This window comes from Saccoglossus kowalevskii, chromosome 1, assembly GCF_978046115.1.
Source record: "Saccoglossus kowalevskii chromosome 1, keSacKowa6.1, whole genome shotgun sequence".
Taxonomy (NCBI): Eukaryota; Metazoa; Hemichordata; class Enteropneusta; family Harrimaniidae; genus Saccoglossus; species Saccoglossus kowalevskii.
In genome coordinates this window covers 37,507,808-37,527,506 of record NC_140641.1, presented here as the reverse complement: position 1 = coordinate 37,527,506, position 19,699 = coordinate 37,507,808, and the positions used below count along the sequence as shown (strand labels likewise).

General features: G+C 37.1%; 1 protein-coding gene across 2 annotated transcripts in view; it reads left to right on the top strand.

The window, feature by feature from the left end:
• The window catches only part of LOC100378912 (LIM domain only protein 3-like), a 33,968-nt gene extending 19,804 nt beyond the window's left edge, over positions 1 to 14,164 (top strand). The window contains exons 1-4 of one of the 2 annotated variants that reach the window (XM_078009725.1): positions 2,878 to 3,067; positions 7,841 to 8,051; positions 11,809 to 11,934; positions 12,761 to 14,164. In XM_078009725.1, the coding sequence (XP_077865851.1) occupies positions 3,016 to 3,067; positions 7,841 to 8,051; positions 11,809 to 11,934; positions 12,761 to 12,965 (594 nt within the window). In that variant the 5' untranslated portion in view covers positions 2,878 to 3,015 and the 3' untranslated portion in view covers positions 12,966 to 14,164. Of the gene's footprint in view, positions 1 to 2,877; positions 3,068 to 7,840; positions 8,052 to 11,808; positions 11,935 to 12,760 lie in introns of those variants that run through there. The other variant, XM_006817171.3, reaches the window with a different exon arrangement.
• Positions 14,165 to 19,699: the final 5,535 nt, after the last annotated feature.

Below are 19,699 nucleotides of genomic sequence, written 5' to 3'. Positions count from 1 at the left end.
TGATGTGAAGTATTACGGGGTATTTTAGTCAACATCAAATAACAAACCATCAATGAAAGAATATCATGTGGAACTTGTCAACCTCCTACATAAGCCATTGCTGAATTTTTTATTAGATAAAACGAAAAGAAAAAGCTGGCCCGGCAGCCATTGCCTAAGTAATCACCCTGCTCAGATTAAGTGTAATTTATATTGGTATAAATATTGCAATACAATGGTAAAATATGAAAATTTGATTAATTAAAATGCAAATTGATAAGCCGAGTTAATGTGTTGCCTGAAACCCACGAGAAAGAAGGCACGGTAGGTAAGAGCAAAAGTGGCCTCAGTGGTAGTCAGAAAAATCCTTAGAGTCTCCATTTATGGCATTTTACTAATAACAAAACGAAAACAACCCCTTTGATGCGGAAACAAAACACAAATTGAGTTTGAAATAACCCATGACTTAAAACGCTACCCTCAAATTATTTCTTTAATACAAATAATTTTGTTTTCTATCCCTGTAGGGCAAATACGAAAATTTCATTAAATTTAATGGGTCGAACATGTAGTATACACAATATTTGAATCATGAAAAACTCACCAAAATGGATAGGATCCAAAGGGATATCAATCGAGAAATAAAAACATGAAAAAACACCGTACACAGGAAATGTTTATTGAAATGCACACCATTTGCGTATGGCGCACTTAAGCTGTGCACCGACGATTTCTAGAAAATCTATGTGCACTTCCGATCAGTTACGAACACCATGCCACGTTAACTCTTGTTTTTCACAGCTTCGCTGCGATGTGCTGAAGAAAACTATGAACAGTATTCTTTATTATTGTCAATAAATTATAAGAATTGTGTATCACACATATTTTTTCAGGTTTATAGTTTCATGATCACTGATACGTTTTTCCCTTGATGGGCTTTCTTCGACTTTATCTGGGTTTTTCGATTTGTCACAGAAACCCGACCAAGCCCATCGGCATAAACAACAGCTGATCGGCTCGGAAAGTTTCACGCACGAATCTCAATCCCGCATAAGACTGAGATCTTGATTAGGTGATAAGTATACTCGGGGTCCCTGGGCATGGCGGTATTTGATATCACTTGTTTCTTATTTCGTTAGGTTCAAGTTAGCATTATTTCATTTTTTTGTTTCATGGGTAGTATGTTCTTTTATTATTTATTTTAATATTTATCCAAAGTTGAAAAAAATTATCGTATCTTCACATTTTAAAAAAAAAAGGATCGAGAATATTCCTTAACATTCCCCTATAAGCGGATATTCAACGAAAACATTTGGGGTGCTTTGTTAGATTTTGGTCGCAGGTGGCGCGCTTATAATATGCAGAAACGCACGCATACAAAATATTTACTCAATCTACAGGTGCCGCGTCACTACTATGAACTGCATTTTCAGTGCACGTTACTTGGTAATAATTGGGGTTTTATTTCAATTCTCCGTCACATTTATTATTTTTAATCAGCAATATTATTTTAATATAATAGTGCAACTGAAGTTTAAAATTGACAATCACGAGAACTAAATTATATACCCCAAAACTGTAAGCCAAATGTAATCGATAAAATCGTTAATACGAAGAGCAGCAACAATATGTTCAGCTGAAGAGGGTGGTTGATTAAGCATAATTCAAGAACCGATCTTGTGTGATGGAATCGGCTGAAAAATCTATCCACATTGACCAATTTAAAACACTGTAGCTGTGTCTGTAATAACTTATTCAGAGTACGAGATTGTAATACTACTGGAGTCGGCAAAATCTTACACTTTTCAGCGTGACTTATTCTACGTGATGACATAGACTATAACATGTAACGCCACTCCCGACACAGTGTTAGACATCACATAAATGCACGTCAACACAGCGGAAAATGCCTTCGGCCGACGTCTCCGCTGCAGGGGGAAATGCTGCTGACACAGAACAGCACCATCAATAGACTGTAGACAATACAATAGGCAATACTGTTTGCAATTGCGCCTGTTTTTGTCCGTTCACTAAAAATATGCAGGTACGGCAACATAAATCGGATGACAGGAAACGTGATTGACATCACTGTCACTATGCTTCGATGCCACAGTATTGATACATTATACTATGTACATGTTCATTTATCTGTCGTAAAATAATCTCACTGCATATGACATTCAATACATACGTTCTGGTCGTCACGTAAAAAATACCTATATATATATCGTTAGTGTATGTACATATATAACACACCATAGGCTAAAAGGGAGTCAACATTTACCACGTCCCAGATCGACGTTTCTCTATTATGTTCAGCCTACTAAAATGCTGTAAATGGACATATTTCCATCGTAAAATCGAGACATTTATGTATATGTGCTAGTTTATTACGTTAAACTACTCGCAACCGTGTCAACCCGATTACATGTCATGATGAACACAGTGTGTCGTCTATGCACTGTATATAAATGTCTGGTGTCAATAATCTTCGAGGTGATTCCAATTCTATTAATCGCATGTTTTGGTAAGAGTGCATGTTTTAGCGAAAATTATAGAAACCTCATTTAATGGTAAACACGTAGTTTATTTCCAAATGCGAGCAACATGAATTACAGCTTGCAGTGCACAATGGAAAGCATTAAATCCTCCTTGTTAAATTATTATTACTAGACCACTAATTTATGTTCACGTTTTGACTTGTATTTTTTAATGATAAAACATGGTAATTTCAAAGCGGATGTCGAATGAATGTCTATAATGAAAGTGTCGAACAATTTGACCGTGTTCCGATTCAGTGTCACGGCATGACTGTGAAAGCGTGTATAATTGCAACCACTCGGCGCACCCCCCCCCCCTTCTACAACTTGCTAGCTACGGCGTGACGTATTGTGTAGGAGCCCGGATACACGAGTGTATGTTTCAGTGCTGACACAGACCGATGTACACACTGCTTCAGTGACTGACGTGGCCCCGACTTGCTGGTTGCGCCATCGACAGCTCGCGTCAGACTGTATCCTCATACAACAACACTACATGAACAACATGTCGTCTATAATCATTGAATCGGACACCTCTTTAACAAGCAGTAAGTTTTTCTATGGCATTTTTTTTTCCTTTCCGTTCGCGTGTTTACTACGCATTGTCGACTTCTCTGATCGGTACGGGTGTCTATGGATGCATATTATATTTCATCTGATTGATACACTGGTATACGAGCTAGCCACGTATAAACAGCACACAGTGTTCAGCTTATCACGGTATCGCTAAATTTGCTTTCTGCAAATATACAAACGCTAGTTAATAACAACAATGCCATCGGATGAGTTGTGCCTGCGTGACCTTTGTTCACCTCCCAGTCAACCACCGTGAGTACGCCCGTAAACACTACCATGATCATATCACTTGGTAATTTTCTGAAACTTTTTGATTCTCACAACGAATCCATTAAAAAAATCTACGCAACTCGTGTGAGACAATATCCTCACTTATATCATAGTCTCTCTACAAGGGAGGAACGGTGTATACATTCATCAGTGACACATCTGAAAAACTACTCTCAGCGAAATGCCTGTCACACAACTAACGATTCTATTTTAGTTTTAATAGCTATGAGCATAATATAAGGGTAAGCACTGTCATGCGCACTATTTAACAAACCCCAGTGTAAATCTTGTTTTATTAATTTCAACCCGAAACATTAAAATATTTGTTGAATTGTTGAAAACGGTTATTTTGTTGATTGATTAGCACATGCCTTGTGTAAAATTCTGGAGTGTGTAAATATGTATATATAATACACCCGCTTACTTCTATTTTCAAAAATCAATATGTTCAAGGCAACAAGCTGGTACTTGTGCTGGCCATCCGATCGACGTGATTAAATACTTTTATTTTACGGCGAAACAGCAAAATAAATAGTGCCTAGGGGGAACTATTTTATTTTAATACCGTGTGAAAAAAATGTAAATTATTTTCATCGTTAATCGAATCTCGGCATAACTCAGTCCGGGTAATTGTTTCTCCTGGTTTCCATGCTGACTATTGCCACGACAGTCTGAGCCGGTGGTATGCAATACTAGCACAATGTTGCTCCAATGCGTGGATACATTGTGCGTGGCATGATATTCGAGATAATTTGACTGTTTTGTTACCGAAATATTAACAGAATGTGCGGATTTCGCACTACTATTGCACTTGGACGTCGACAGGGCAAATGATGCACTCGTACCGCGCACACCAACACATCTTGCGGAAGAAAGAGACCACAGCAATATATCCTAGTTGTATGCACTGCGAATACTGCGTACACAAAAATTAGTGTAACACTAGCACAATACAGATTGTATAGAAGAAATATGAGCTGACAGGGTAGGCGGTAAAAACACCCGAGGGTTTCCACTCACAGTTTTGTTTTGCTCTGTCGTTCCCTGACGAAGCTTGAAAACAAAAGAGTATCATGCGTTAGCGATAAAAGTGTCTATAAGTGTCGTTGTTTTCAATATGTCAGTGATCGAATGCCGCGAAACATTCCTCTCGGACAAAACGAAGCGATATTTTTTCTTCAGGGTCAAAATAGTCAACCACATTTAAGTAACATAGCCGGAACTGCCATTCAGTGTTTTTTTTGTTTTTTTTGTTTTTTTTTTTGCCATGAATGAAGTACGCCGAGATGGATCTTTAGAATAAATTTTGGCTGGGCCTTCAGTAGTAATTACAAATTTGACTGGATTACCTTCATCCATAGTCGTTCTCAGTATTTCAGAAATCAATGCCTTACATCTATTATGTAATGTCATATGTTCATATGTTTCGTGCGTATTTTCTGACGTAAGACGACCCTAACCCTTTATTGGGTATTTAGGCAGTAGCATGTAACGGAAGAATAAGAGGCACAATAACGCATACAAATATTCAAATATATAACCCACGATAAAACCGACAATCTTTCAAATTATACATGTGCCAAAATCAAGAGATGTATTCTTATTGACCAGCTGTTCATGATACGTGATCCACGTTTCATTTTCCGACGACTTCCTAGTACGAGCCAGTGTACATAATGACGTAACATTAATTAGTACAATAGTCTTTGAATTCCCAATTTGCAGAGTCGAAATATGTTACCATCTAGGATTGTCCTAATACCACTTTTGTCCGGGATATAGTGACATTCATCATATCATATACTGGTTTATGCTATGTTCAGACAGTCTGCGCCTTTTCACCTACTACTCTGTTTACATACCTACTCTTTGAATAAATCGTTAGTTAACCCTCTGAAATTATGCTATTGGCATGATTGAAATGATATTCTGCAAGTTGGGGTAATTGATTGAATGATAATAATTCCACAGTTTGACGTTGTTTTTTTGGAGGCTCTCAACTACACATCAACCGTGGTTCAAGAAATTGAAATCATGAAAGTGGCATACATTTTTCACTGTGTCGATATTGATTCACCTGAAGAAGTTGAGTAGCTAGCGTAAACGTAATGTCAACGCCATTGTGACACAACGTTTCACTGTAACCGTTCTGTTGTGCTTGTTAAGCGGTTAGTTATGGTAGAAATGGTAGAAAAACTGTGCAAATTAATATTTTTTCTTTCACTTAGTTTTTGATCTATTAATTTTCCAGGATAATGTTGCTATAAATATTTTACTTTTCTCTATCAAGCGATTATACGGATTATATATATTTAAATCCAGCTGCAGGAATTTTTTACATGTAATGTTCTGTGCATAGCTTTGTTTCCCAAATGTACACCCACCCGAGCACACCGCCGTCCTTAGTCTACTGCATGTTTGCAGTATCTAAAACGTCAGCGGGAGACGCCTGAGCTTGGGTCAAACAAATACGGGTCTAATTTGTCCATATAACCCTTGAGACGCAATTCTAACGTCACGGCATCGTGGTCAAACTTTTTTTAAATATATGAGTATGTAATTAAAAACAGTGTAAAATGTAACGTAAATATTATACTGAAATATTTTGGAAATAAACTCCAAATTTATGAAGTCGGGGGTCATTGCCGTCCATCCTCTGTACAACGTGTGTGAATATGTTTAACGACCCAGTCATATTTCGATAGTTTAATACACCACGAGCAAATAACCCGGTGGTGTTATTAATATTTCAAAGTTGTTGGCGCCCACAGGTCATGTGGAAAATTATGAAAGTGTCGTAATTTCATTCTTCCGCATTGGTACATTTATTCATTAGTTTACGTCACCCGGTCCCACTATTTAATTAAATGGCCTTCTGTTTTTTTTACCAGCGAAAACCCCGAGTAGAACGCCCACCCAAAATGATATATGAACACAGCTACGATTTGCGACATCCGTGCTTCAAAACACTCAGTTTCAAGGCAGTAAAATTAATTAAACTGTTTCAGCAATTCCCTGTTCCCGCCTTCTAATTAATATTTTAATTAAAACAAGAACTACAATAGATCAATTAAAACACGAGAGAATCAGGTGCGCGGAGACATCAATGTAGGTTTCATTACGGCTGTCTATGACTTTCTCCGCTGCCTGGCCAGAGGGACTCCTCCGCCACTGCGAAAGTAGGTCGATAGTCATCTTCTGTGGACGATTCCAATCTGGATGAATCGAGACATTGTCCTTGGGGTCGTCTGAATTACACCTAGATTGCAATTTAGTGTATATGTGGTAATTAATACAGTAATAAAATAACGGCATTAAAACAGTTAAACATAAATAAGAAGAAATTTAGAAAGGTCTTCTAAACAGTCTTTTCGTTAGACCTATACTGCCGAATGTTCGGGAGAAGGGAATTTATTTCACATTGGTGGAGAATATGGCGTAATCTCATGCTATTAACTTTAGAGGCATATGCTTAAATTAAGTTGGCACCGAGCGTCTAAAATTGCGGGAATCACTTTAATAGTAGATAGGCGTTATATCATGATATATCAACGATTCAACGGCAATGCCGTCAGCAACATCCACTTTACGGCAAATGATGGTTACCACAGACCCAGCGGTCTAAAATACATCTTGGGTGACATTGGTGTGTGTGTTTTATAATGTAATGGGGAGTCCAGTCAAGGCGGAAATATACAAAAGTTGTTCTAATACATTCCACGCTCGACAACTGATCATATACAGAAAGGGTGTGCACCATTCAATAAGTATGGGCGAACTAAGAGTGAACAGAGATTTACCGGAAAATACCTGTGATAACTTTAATGGACATATCAAGGTTGCTGCTAGATGCCAGGGAATATCCACGACTGGTTCATTAAAAACAAATGCCCGACACTCGATCACCAACGCCTCCCGTGATTGCTTATTTTGTATTTACTATAATATTAGTGCGCCCTCAGTTGATCTAGAAGCTCTAGAGAAGCTGGATCGCTTGCACTTAAACTTGACAGAAAGGTGCATATAAAATAACGTTAGAAGAGACAGTGCATTCAGTGTATAATTTGTCATACAAAACTATACTAAATAGTTAAATGAATGAGTCGATGACTCGAATGAATGAAAGAATGAATGAATGAATGAAGGAAGGAAGGAAGGAAGGAAGGAAGGAAGGAAGGAAGGAAGGAAGGAAGGAAGGAAGGAAGGAAACGCAATAACGTAATAGTAATATTAACATTAACAAAACAGTGTACGCGTCAATCACAATTGAACTACAAACAATTATCAAAAAATGCAAATAAATTTTTTGATCACTGACTTCTATTGTAGCTGCTTTCAGTCAGTTACAATGACATGTTACGTTATTATATTTGTGATTAATACAATTGACTTGTTTTCATTTCAGCTGCGTGTCACAAAGAAGGTATGGTGCCTGACGGAAGCCAAACTAACTTTTTCTTTTTAAAATCCCACAGATAAAGTTGAAGTGTTAGACGCTCCGCTAGAGAAACGAAACTGTGCGGGCTGCAAAAAGAAAATTAAAGACCGTTATTTGTTGAAGGCATTAGAACAGTATTGGCACGAAGACTGTCTGAAGTGTGCTTGCTGTGATTGCAGATTAGGCGAAGTAGGATCGACGCTCTACATCAAAGCAAATCTTATGCTGTGTAAAAGAGATTACCTCAGGTGAGAAGGAGGGAATCCGAGACTCAAGTATACTCCAACAAATTAAACAGATATAAAATTCACGAATGTCACTCCTAATTTGCTCTTGGAAGCTGCCTTCACGGGGGAGAACAATCTGTGTCCCGGGAGAAAATGTAGATTACTGATCAGCCTAGAATACATTCCATGACATCTAGTTTTAATCCATTTATCTTTAATCTCACAACGTTCCGCTTAGTGTCCCATCGTTCGTATATGACTATTAATATAGGCTACGCGACATCATTAGAAATATTGAAGCGTTTAATGATCCACTGATTAATTTTAAAATATTAATACGATACGTTTTTTTAAGTTATGCTCTTTCTTCCTTTTTAAAGTCACGTTTTAATATATTTGGCGCTAATGCCGACGTCATTTTGGAAGTTTGTTGACTAGTTTAAGTAATACGTTCGGTCGGGCAAAATGTAGAATGATCGTTGTGAACAGTCAAGCAACATTAATTATTCTGATATGATGCATAAATTACATGTTTAATGATCATTACGTTCATTATGTTTCTATACAAGATATCAAATACCCTGGCCGACTGTGGGGGCAACCCCAAGTGAGGACTATATAAAAAAAAAGTATGAGAACCGGGGTTTGTGGGAGCTATTTAAAATCAAACCTATTCCGGGTTCAATGAAATGAACTCAACTGTTTGATAATTGGCATTACCAGCTTCCTGTATCGATGACATGTCAGATACTAGATTCAAAGGCTCATACAATATACAAAAAATAGTTGTTTTCGTATACGTAGAAAAATATAAGAAACAGAAATACTCATATTCAGATGTTTGATTTGGCTAAACACATGCAATTATTCAAATAAATAAATAAATAAATAAAAATACACTTAAAAACATTTTTAGTGTTCATATTACAATGTCCCCTGAAGTTAGCGAGTTAAAAATTTTCATAGCACAAATGAGTAGCAGTCAAAACCCAACTCAAGTAAGTTTTAGTCAAACTGTACCTGAAAGATAGTTATTACTGTAAAATGAGTTAACGACAAATACGCACCGAATATTGAGCAGGCAGAGAAACCTACATAACACATATTCAAATTATAACAAGTATCGTTTTATTTATTTCTGAGTGAAACAGTACTATGTTTAAGTTTGAGTCTTGCCGAATTCCGAAATGACCTCAGAATTCGTTATCACTGCACTATCGAATGTTTTTTGGTTCAAACATTTTGCTCGAATTAAGATCATGATGGAATCAGAAAAGACTCATCACGGCCCGCTGAAACAATCAGTGAGGTGCATATTTGCAGCGTCATATAGAGTATATTCTTGAGTAGCGGTCCGTGTACATTTGGCTATCAACACATATTACATCAATATTTGTAGCACCAACTGTCGACTGCAATCCGTCATCCGGAAGACATGATGGCGTGAATTATTGACAGTGGTCTTCCTGTCGTCATACATCGGAAGTGCTGTTTATTTTGCACATCATCGCTAGTCAATGGATCGAAACCGACAACCAGAATTCAAAAGTTTAAACTTGGTGTGCATCTATGGTTTCGGCGGAACAAAGAGCGCACCGAGGCGTGCGAGTACAGACAGCGAAACGGGGACAGCGGAAAACCGCCAATCGCATCTATGATGAATACGCTTGAAGGCTAATCGTGTTTGTTGATGTCGTCCTTTGGGAACGACGGTATATGATTTTGCGCGTGATCTGTTTGGTTTTTAATAGACGTTTTTGTGATATAAGGAGAAAAAATGTACAGGACGAAACTTTTTGTATTTTACGTTCAGAAAATAGCTCAGTCAGTCTGCAGTCACTGTGTTAGCCGTCACCATCACAAGACTAAAACTTTAATAAACGGTTATATATTTTGAGTTTAACAGTGCTGTACAAAAGTATCTATGAAATTACTTGAAATGTTGAAATATATAAACCGAACACACTATTCGAAGCAGTGAGGTTTTTCATCATGATTCACGATAAAAAAATACTACTGTTCAAAAAAGTCGCAGCTTGTCATGACGTAATTCCATATTTTCTGTATATACATACCGGGTGAGGTCGAATTTTTTTCCCACCGTTTTAACTCCTGGTGGTGTGTATCATGCGTACGAAACCTGGAATATTTGGGCGTCGTAGATCAGTATGGGACGGAAAAGAAGCAAACATTTGAGAAATAAACTCTTTCGGTATCTATCACTCCATCCATCACCATGATTATCATTGCTCCCACAGGACATTCAACCTCTCCAAACCGTCGCTCTCAGCCAGAATAAATTCTATTTCGTTCGCACCATTTGTTCATGGGCCTGTAAAATCCGCCATCATAATTGATCAAACAGACGATCGTCAATAATAGGGGCAGTCGCTAAAATAACTAAATAATGTAACACTATGTACACAATTCATTACCCCAGCGATAGAGGGCAGTCTCGGGGGATGCGAGAAAATAGAATTAGCAAGCATGTCTTTCATCCTTTGGGGAAAATGGGTTTAGTCAACCGACATATCCGAGTGAGCATTCATGATTCCCGATGATCGGGTACCGACGAGGAGAATTTTAAGTTTAGTCTGACGATACTGATGACATCGCCTAGGCGATTTATAATTAACGAAACCCGTGAATTTAAATTGTCGGATTGTGTGGTGAGTTATAGATTTAGATGGGGCTGGTGACATGGTGCCGTCTAAGTCGTGCACGTCCATCGTTTTAACAAAACGAGACAAACTGTTAACAGATTAATTTTAATACTAACGCAGATTACGAGAGTGCGAAAAACCTAACTGCCTTATCGAAGTTATAATCTGGCTGTCATGGTATTGAGTTTTCGGCCTGTCGTAAATCATGAAAGAATGCCCGAACGTGTCATTTTAAAGTCATTATGTTATACTCATTATGATATGCAATATAAATAAATAAACACCATATTTTAGTCTAACGTTATTATTCTCAGTGCTTTTATAATCTCCCTTGAACACTTTTATTCAACAAACAAAACTAAAATGTCAAACTCGCAGACACTGAACCCTTCTTTTGCATCTTGACAGTGCGTTTACTTGACTTGTACAACAGATGAGGTTTAATAGACTAACCTATTTTGATCTTGTCATTGGTACAATGATATATCGTTTCTACATCCAAACATCATAGCTAGTTCTGACAGTTGAGTCGAAGAATTTATATAAGATTTATTTTGATTTGTTGAAGAAACCAGTCAACAGACAAGCTACTTTCTGATTGGATTGACTGTTAGGTTACAGGGTTATAAATAGCCATATAACGGAATTACAAATAACATCCACGATTACCTACTGTCACCCATTATCGTCATATCATCGTCATTATTAATTAGAATTTTGTTTGAAAGCGAAAATGCTTCTCCTGTTTATTGTTTCGCATATTTCGATTATTCCAACTATAAGCAGATAACTGACTGATAGATAAACCTCGATGAGGGGATATTGTTCTTTTATTGATATCCCGTCGGAGAAGGGAGGGATGGTCGTCCACTCAACCCAGCAGCTCCCCCACAAATTGCATCGTTGATCTTGAGAATTTGAGAGACTTCTGGCCAAAATGAACCCATAATTTGCCGAATTTCAATCATTGTTATGAACATTGTCAGCTGCTGTTTCATGGGTGATATATATTTGTAATTGTGACCGGAAGTCAGTGTCATACATAGTTTCGACAAATTAAAGACATTTCACATTTTATGCAATGTTCCTCACACGTCTTTCAAAATATGTTACAGGTTATTCGGTACAACCGGTTACTGTGCTGCGTGTGCCAAAGTAATCCCTGCATTTGAAATGGTAATGAGGGCAAGGGACAATGTATACCACCTTGAATGTTTTGCATGTCAACAGTGCAACCACAGGTAAGCAATTGGCATATATATTTCATATATTTAAGCAACATATTCTATCACTTTTTTGGCCAGATTGCGTCCACACAATTCATGAATACGGGTTTCTAATACCGATACGTTGCGTAATAAAGGGCAATCCTATCTTAAGTACGGTCGAAATTGCATTTTTCAATTGAGCATCATGATGAAACTTAGTTATAGTCAACTAGTAATCGCTGCGCATGCGTTGCGAATTTCTGGCACGTACTTTTAATTTAAATACATTTCATGGAACAAATACAATTATATTGCCTGCTTCGAAATAAGCCTAACAAAATAATATATAGATGTTATCTATACTGCTGTTTCAGTTCAAAACGTCTTGTAGTTTTGTTTATTGTCATCACTGAATCCCACCGGTCGTAGTTTCCATACATTATGATTGTACCGTAAGATGCTTTATAATCAAACGTTCGATTTCTCAAACACAGTTTGTTTACAACTTGTTGGAGGAGATATTAGCTCACTGATATTTTCTATTAAACCACACACAATCCTACGAAGTTGCCGATTATCGCCATTATGACGTGTTTAATTTATGTTAAAATTCAGTGTTCATGAAACGGTACTTTGTTAGATCCATGTAAATTAATTAATTTATTAATATAATCAATTATACCAATATTAATAAAAATTGAACAATACCTTCCTCCTACTAAACCTAAGCTACACAAACTTGACACACACAAACACACACAACAACAACAACAACAACACCGGTGCCTAGAAGCAATTCAGTTTTCCTGAAGGAAATTAGTTTATTAGCTCTACTCAGGTATTGCGATTTGTTTTGTAGGTTCTGTGTTGGTGACAAATTCTATCTCCGAAACAATAAAATACTATGCGAGGAAGATTACGAAGACGCTATGATGCTGGCGATGGGTCACTATTTCAAACCCAGCATGTCAATGGTCGGGATGACTACAGACGAGCACGGACCTCCCATCAGCACCGTCAACGTCCACTCCACGTCAGCGATGCCACAGCCAACATCCGTGTAGAGTGCCACGACGTCGTTTTCAAAGTGGTTGATTTGATAACACACTGAGACAAAGACTGTACGAACATTACACGTAACACCGTTAATGATTACTGGACGTAAATCGACACTGACAGAGGCAACGGAAAAATGTTCTGCCCAGTGTTACGTCACAACAGAATTATTTTGTACAGCCCAAATACTTGTTTCACTATTTCTGCCAAGTTTGACCAACACTATTTCCAAATACACTGACATTTCAGAAGCACAAGTGACACTATATTGTAATTGTAAGGTGATATATGTAATGGGTTTGTAAGTTTGTTGATAAAGGTGCTGGGAACATATATAATTTTTTTAATAATATTTCAACTGGACAATGAGCCCATGTGTTATCTGATAAATATACACGTGGTAATGTGCTGTTGGATAAATGTGATATAGGAAAGATAATACGGACACAGAGGGTGCCTAACACTAGATCGTCATTTTCATGTCCAATTACGTCGCTGTGTGGCGCACTGCACGATGAATCACATTTGTGAAGCTGTATTCGTGTACCGTTTACCAGGTTCGGAATTACTTCTAGGGTGTTGTACCCTCTTAATTTACTAAATAAATAATTGGTGGTTTATTTTTGGAACAGCTGATAACTGTTCCAAGTATTTGGAGGAAATACAAGAGTTATATGTTGTACTAATCAAAAGGACTGACTTCTGACTGTCATCTGTTTTCAATGTTAAGAACCAGATCATTCTTGTGGCTTTAACAGTATATTTGTCAAACATTCCCCCTTCTTATATATATTTTATAAGAACTTGATGTCATCTGAGTTACTCACAATTATATTGCTTACTTAAAAAAAACAGTGCCGGTTACACCATAACAGATAAATACTGCGTTTATGAATGTGACTCCGAAACTATTGGAAGAGAGGGATGAACTAGACCAGTGACGTCATTTCGAAACATCAATCGATTTTAAAAATGGCGGTGATATTCAATGAATAGTGCCAAGGAGTTGCGTAATGTATGTTTCTATCACTGCCACATTATTTTAATACTCGAGGGACTATGTGGTTGGTGAATTAAGATAATAGTGGAAATTAGTATAATGGTTGTTTTCACGTTATTGTATAAAATATCTCTGAAAGATTCCTTTATTTGTATTTAAAACTGTCTTTATTAAATAAGGTAATAAATTTAATCTTTTATTAATTTATATCATGTTTGAGCCTGAGATATTTCTTGTTTCATTGCATTTATCCCATGCTACCAGACTATGATCATCAAAATTCGAACTGTAATACTGTATGCACGTTTCACGTACGAATGTAACACTGTTAGCATACGTCGAAGTATCCTAAAATATTATTAGGTGACAAAGAAAGTTTGCCTAAATTGTGCTTTTTTTTAAATCTGAATTTATGTAAGTTTGGCAGAGTAATACTATTTTGAGTCGGCTGCATGTGATATTCATTTGGGGGTACTTTAATGTGTTTGTATGGATTGCCACGTTACACTTCTACCATCATACCACTGAGATTATCATGCCTGAAAGTCTGTTACGAATTATATGAAAAGAATTAATACGAGCTGTACTGTGGGTGTACTAACACCGTGTTATCTTAGTATCCCATCGTCCAATGCGGTCGTAAAAATGTGAGCATGGATAACAACGAGTTTTTATCAGATTTGCCAAAATCAATCAAACCCATGCAATAAGCAGGAGAAACCACCGTGTTATGGAGTGGACGTCAAAGCATGCTATCACAGACAGCATGTGGCATGCCTAGGTTTCACCCCTGCACTAAAATAAAAACGTGTCCTGTGGCGTTTATACTAGAAGTTTACTTAATTTCCGTTCCAGCCAAAACTTGTATCAGTTCATTGAATTAAAAAAAGACGGAGGGATAATAAAGTTGAAATTGTTGAAGATATGTTTTTATTAATATTTTTATGTCTAAAGCATTCCGGATAGGACGCCGGTCCGTGGCGTGCGCTCTCATCGGTTTAAATTAATAACAATGCCATATTCAGATAAGCTCGGCTTTGCACCTGGTCATTCTAGTGATGTGATATTACCTCGTTCTTCTAATTAATTGTCCATGTCTCAAACTCCGCATTTAGATTTTGCAATTTATACGCGTGTAAAAAATGGTGACACCCCTCTGACCATGGTTCAGTATTCAAACTACTAATACACGCGTTTTACACGCGTATTGTCCTCTGAATATTAGAAAAAGAAGACAGACAATAAAGTAAACTGTTCATGACATCAAAGGTGAGATTTCAGTCTGTGCAGTCTTTTGATCCGAAAGAAATTGTCTTCTCTGGTGTTTATGGCATCAATTATCTTTCCACCGACAGAGGGCGATATACACTCAGAATATACATCCAAATAGCAACTCGAAGTTTCAATTTCTCAGGTTGGTGTTAGTTTGTTATATCTGATAACAAATTCTTTATCATATTTTAAAACTAATAATTTTCAATAATAAATTAATTAATTGATTTTTTGTGGCGCGATGGTCAAAAACACAAATATTCATTTTCTAGGCAAAGAAAGAAATAAACTTGAACACAATCGTCTGCCTAAACAATGAGATCAATATAGAATGGTGTTTAATTGAGAGTGTTCATTTTATTGTAAGATGTAATATGGTATGGTAATGCGTCGTTTGGTCGATATTTTATACTTGAATAAACACTGCGTCAATAACTGCTGGCAATTGCCTTAAAGTTATCTCAAGGTGTTTTTTTCTTTCTGAATATTTTGTTTGTATATATTGTTCTTCTTTACAGTCGAACATAGCTGATATGAACGAACACGTTTGGTAAAACAGGTTAACGACACCTCTTGAATTAGAAATTGTTTAGAAATGGTCCTTGAAAATAAATCAATTTGATTACTGATAAATATACAAAAGGTTTTGGCCTACCTGTGTGGCGGAGTGAGTTACTGTGCCCTCACCGAGGCCGACGGATTTACTAAACGCTTACTATGACACACTTTGATACAACGAGGAAAAATGTGATACAATGTCGCATAACGATTCTCTTGTATAACAATTTTGAATATGATCATGACGTAATCGAGTAGAAGTAAGGGTATTTTATGTGACTTCGTAATCTCACATCTAACATCTCTTGCAATATCACATAACGGGCGTGGACAACAGCAACTACACTGTGTTCCTTAAAGAAAAACTGTATAGTGAATGTCCAACGGCGCGTCCCACATAACCTTTCTGGGGATTTATGGAGCCTTATGGGGGCCACCAATGAACAAAATGCACTTGGAAAGAAAAAGATGTTACCAACCTGGTTATAAAGTGACACAGAATTTCGTTTTATGAAAAAGATTAAAAACTACCTTCTTATACTATCTCGTTATAAAAAGTATTATTATACATCTGTCACCGTAACGCCATTAGTTACAGCTGTCGTAATTTTGCCGTATTTACGGGGTATTTCCATCCTACCATATTAGGAAATGAGAATTCTAAATATGGAATGATTACGCGCGTACTAGTAAGCGTCCTCTAATAATAAAAACAAACATGGCTGCCACCAAGGTTTGACCGGACTCCACACAAAGAAATTCGCTGATTCTGTTCTAAACATTTTGGATTTCGGTATTCTCATGGTGTATCCTTGGAAGGAAAAAAAGTATAATAAAAAGGTTTTTACCTCAAAGTATGCACTCAGAAAGTACGCCGCACTCCAGCTGTAGTGTCTTCGTTCATACTTTGTGGTATCCTCGTAATAACCTCATAGTCTTTCCATTCATGTCTTTAATAAGGCCCCGTAGTAATTGGCTTAAATCGAACGCGAGAAACGAACAACGGCCCGGCACGATACCAGTACTCTTCCTTCGTTGCTCGTATCGGAGCGACATGATTCTAAATAAATTGTAAAGAGCGCCTTCATTAACAGCAAACTCACAGTGTGTAGAAAACGGTACATAATGCCGCCCTCATGTGACAAAACCGTTTCTTCTACTAATGAGAGAAACTTCAATGAAATTGAAGACAGACCCTAACAACCTAAAGTTGTACGCTGTCCCAGTGCAGAGAGACTCAAATTGAGATTTACACCCCGTAATTCCTGCATAATTGGTTATCAATGTACAGTTAATTTATCAGATAGCAGATATTCCCATTTTTTGAATTTCTATCAATCTCATTTATTAATCGTCAATAAAAATATCGTACGTTGAACAAAATAAATGTATCCATTCATTTTTTCGAAAACGTGAAAAAAATATAAATCACTGTAAAATATCGATCATGTGATAATTATCGTAAAGAATATCAACATATATTTTATTAACAAAACATTAACATTTTAGTAACGAATAACCTTGGCAATGACGTAATCGTGTCAAAATCGCTCCGCCAGCAAATGAACTGAAACATAACCAACGTCATCGTGAAATTACAAATTACGACTTACTGGCTGATGAATAATACGATCATGTCCGCCGACACTCCCTCTTTCCCAGTCTGGCCATAAACCCAATATTTACTCAATATTTGTATTCCTGAATTGTCAGCATGTACTACTTTGAAGATTCCCCACGACAATTTCTTCACATTCCAAATACTATCTTAAATGAATAAATAAACATTCGAACAGCGTTGCTCATTTTTTTTCTAAATGTATATCAACAGGGAAAATACGTATCCCGCGATGATAATGTGGAGTACGAGCACGCGACATATGGCCATGTTCTATAATTAGAACAAGCTATCAATTTCCATTAAATGTGCTCGCCAACCACGAAGTCACGAAGAGGCTTTTCAAGAAGACACACACAACAACGTGGCTATTTAACTTAGCCGGTGCATCGTATACAGACAGAGAGAGAGAGAGAGAGATGAACACATAACATAAGGTATTTTTTTCAACATCGACACATGTGGTTGTTCTTATAAACGATCAGGATAGGGATAAATACGCCATATAAGATAGTTGTAATCGTACAATCAATAACGTCTCTAGTTTTCTCTGTATTCACATATAAGTTGTGTTCACGTTACACAAAGTAAGGGCTAAGATTTAAGCTGATTAAGGCTTATCTAGCATATTTGCATTTCGGCTAGACCCAATTGCGTCCACGCACAGGGAGGGCCAGTCATTAGCACGGGCTAAGGGGTGCCATTAGTCGGTAACCTTTGGTGAAGCGACGTGCACGGGAACGCGAGAGAAGACGAACCAAACTTATTTGGATGCACAGAAACAGTATACAACGGGCGTAACAGAATACAGAGCTCTACTACAGCGACCCGATCAGTGTGGAAGCGAGCGCGGAGTAATGACTGGTGGAATAGAGTCGTTATACGAACATGGGACAATGCAACATTCCTCGAAAACTTCAGTTCTGTTAACTTTTAGAATGAGAAAGTTGGACGTATTTGATCATGTGCATATTTTTCACACCCAAAGGTTGCCGCAGAGGGCGCTTAGCCCTGGGCTAAGCGTTCGCGCAGACTTCGTTAGCCCGTGCTAAGGGTCTAGACCGCGTCTTAAATTCGGATCAGATTTAACCCGTACTTAGCATTCCTTAGCCCGTGCTAAGCGTTCACGCACGTTTTCTTAGCACGGGCTAAGGAATTTGACCCCTTAGCCCGTACTAAGGAGCTGTGCGTGAACGCAACTAATTGTAACATCCAAGTCTTACAGTGAAATTCACTTCATAGTATATCTATACAATTAATATATATATATTTATAATATGTTTACTTTTAATACGCCGACCTGATTAACACGCTGACACCTAACAACCAGACCAATCAGAGAGTAGCTTGTTTGTCGACAAATACTGCCTTGTATATATGCTTCGACTCAACTGCGATTTTGTCCATAACATAAATCGCTGAAAAAAAACTACGTTATCATGCATAGACATGGGGCTCTTTCATTTTTATTTTATTTACGTGTTCGTTCGTGGATTATAACACTTCACACGGACATTTCTGTATCTTTCAATAACAATAGCATATCCTATATCAATAATTTTAATAAGAATAGTGGTATTAATCAAGGCTCTTAGTAGATCATAGTTTATCACCGTCAACTATGACATTAACGTAAGATCGCTATGTTCACATTTTGAAAGTTAAATCATTGACTGAAATGACGGGAGAATATTTTTTATTGACAATTATTTTACTCCAATAATGATCATCAAGCAGCACTACATAATCGTATTTAGATGCAAATACAAAAGGTACTTCAATGAGAAAGTTGAATGTTTTTTAATAGCATCCACACGAATATACTCGACATAAATCACGAAATATTCTGTTGTGTACTGTGTTAATATTCATGTTTTCGCAATCGTACATTGTCTTGAGATATAAAGGTGGGACTCACATGGTGAATAAAATGTAAATTAAGGTTAATAAGCCAGGCTATAATTTATAATATTTACTACAGGTTATTCTGCCATATGCCATAGAAACACATATTTTTTAATTTCTTTTTTCAGCATAGTTTTACATTTACACAAAAAAACTCTACAGATTTAAATAACGCCCGAAAACAATTATGTTTGGAACTGTACACATAACGCTCTCCCATAAGAATGTTGTAGTTCAGCATTCAATTCTCGTTTACTTATTATTTTATTGTCGGGGGCTTTTCCCGTCATTTCACGGATGTATTCTGAAAGAAATGAACATACTAGTAACTATATAATAATAAAACAGACAGTGCTCAAGTGGTTCTGCGCATACTTCCTGTTTAAGTT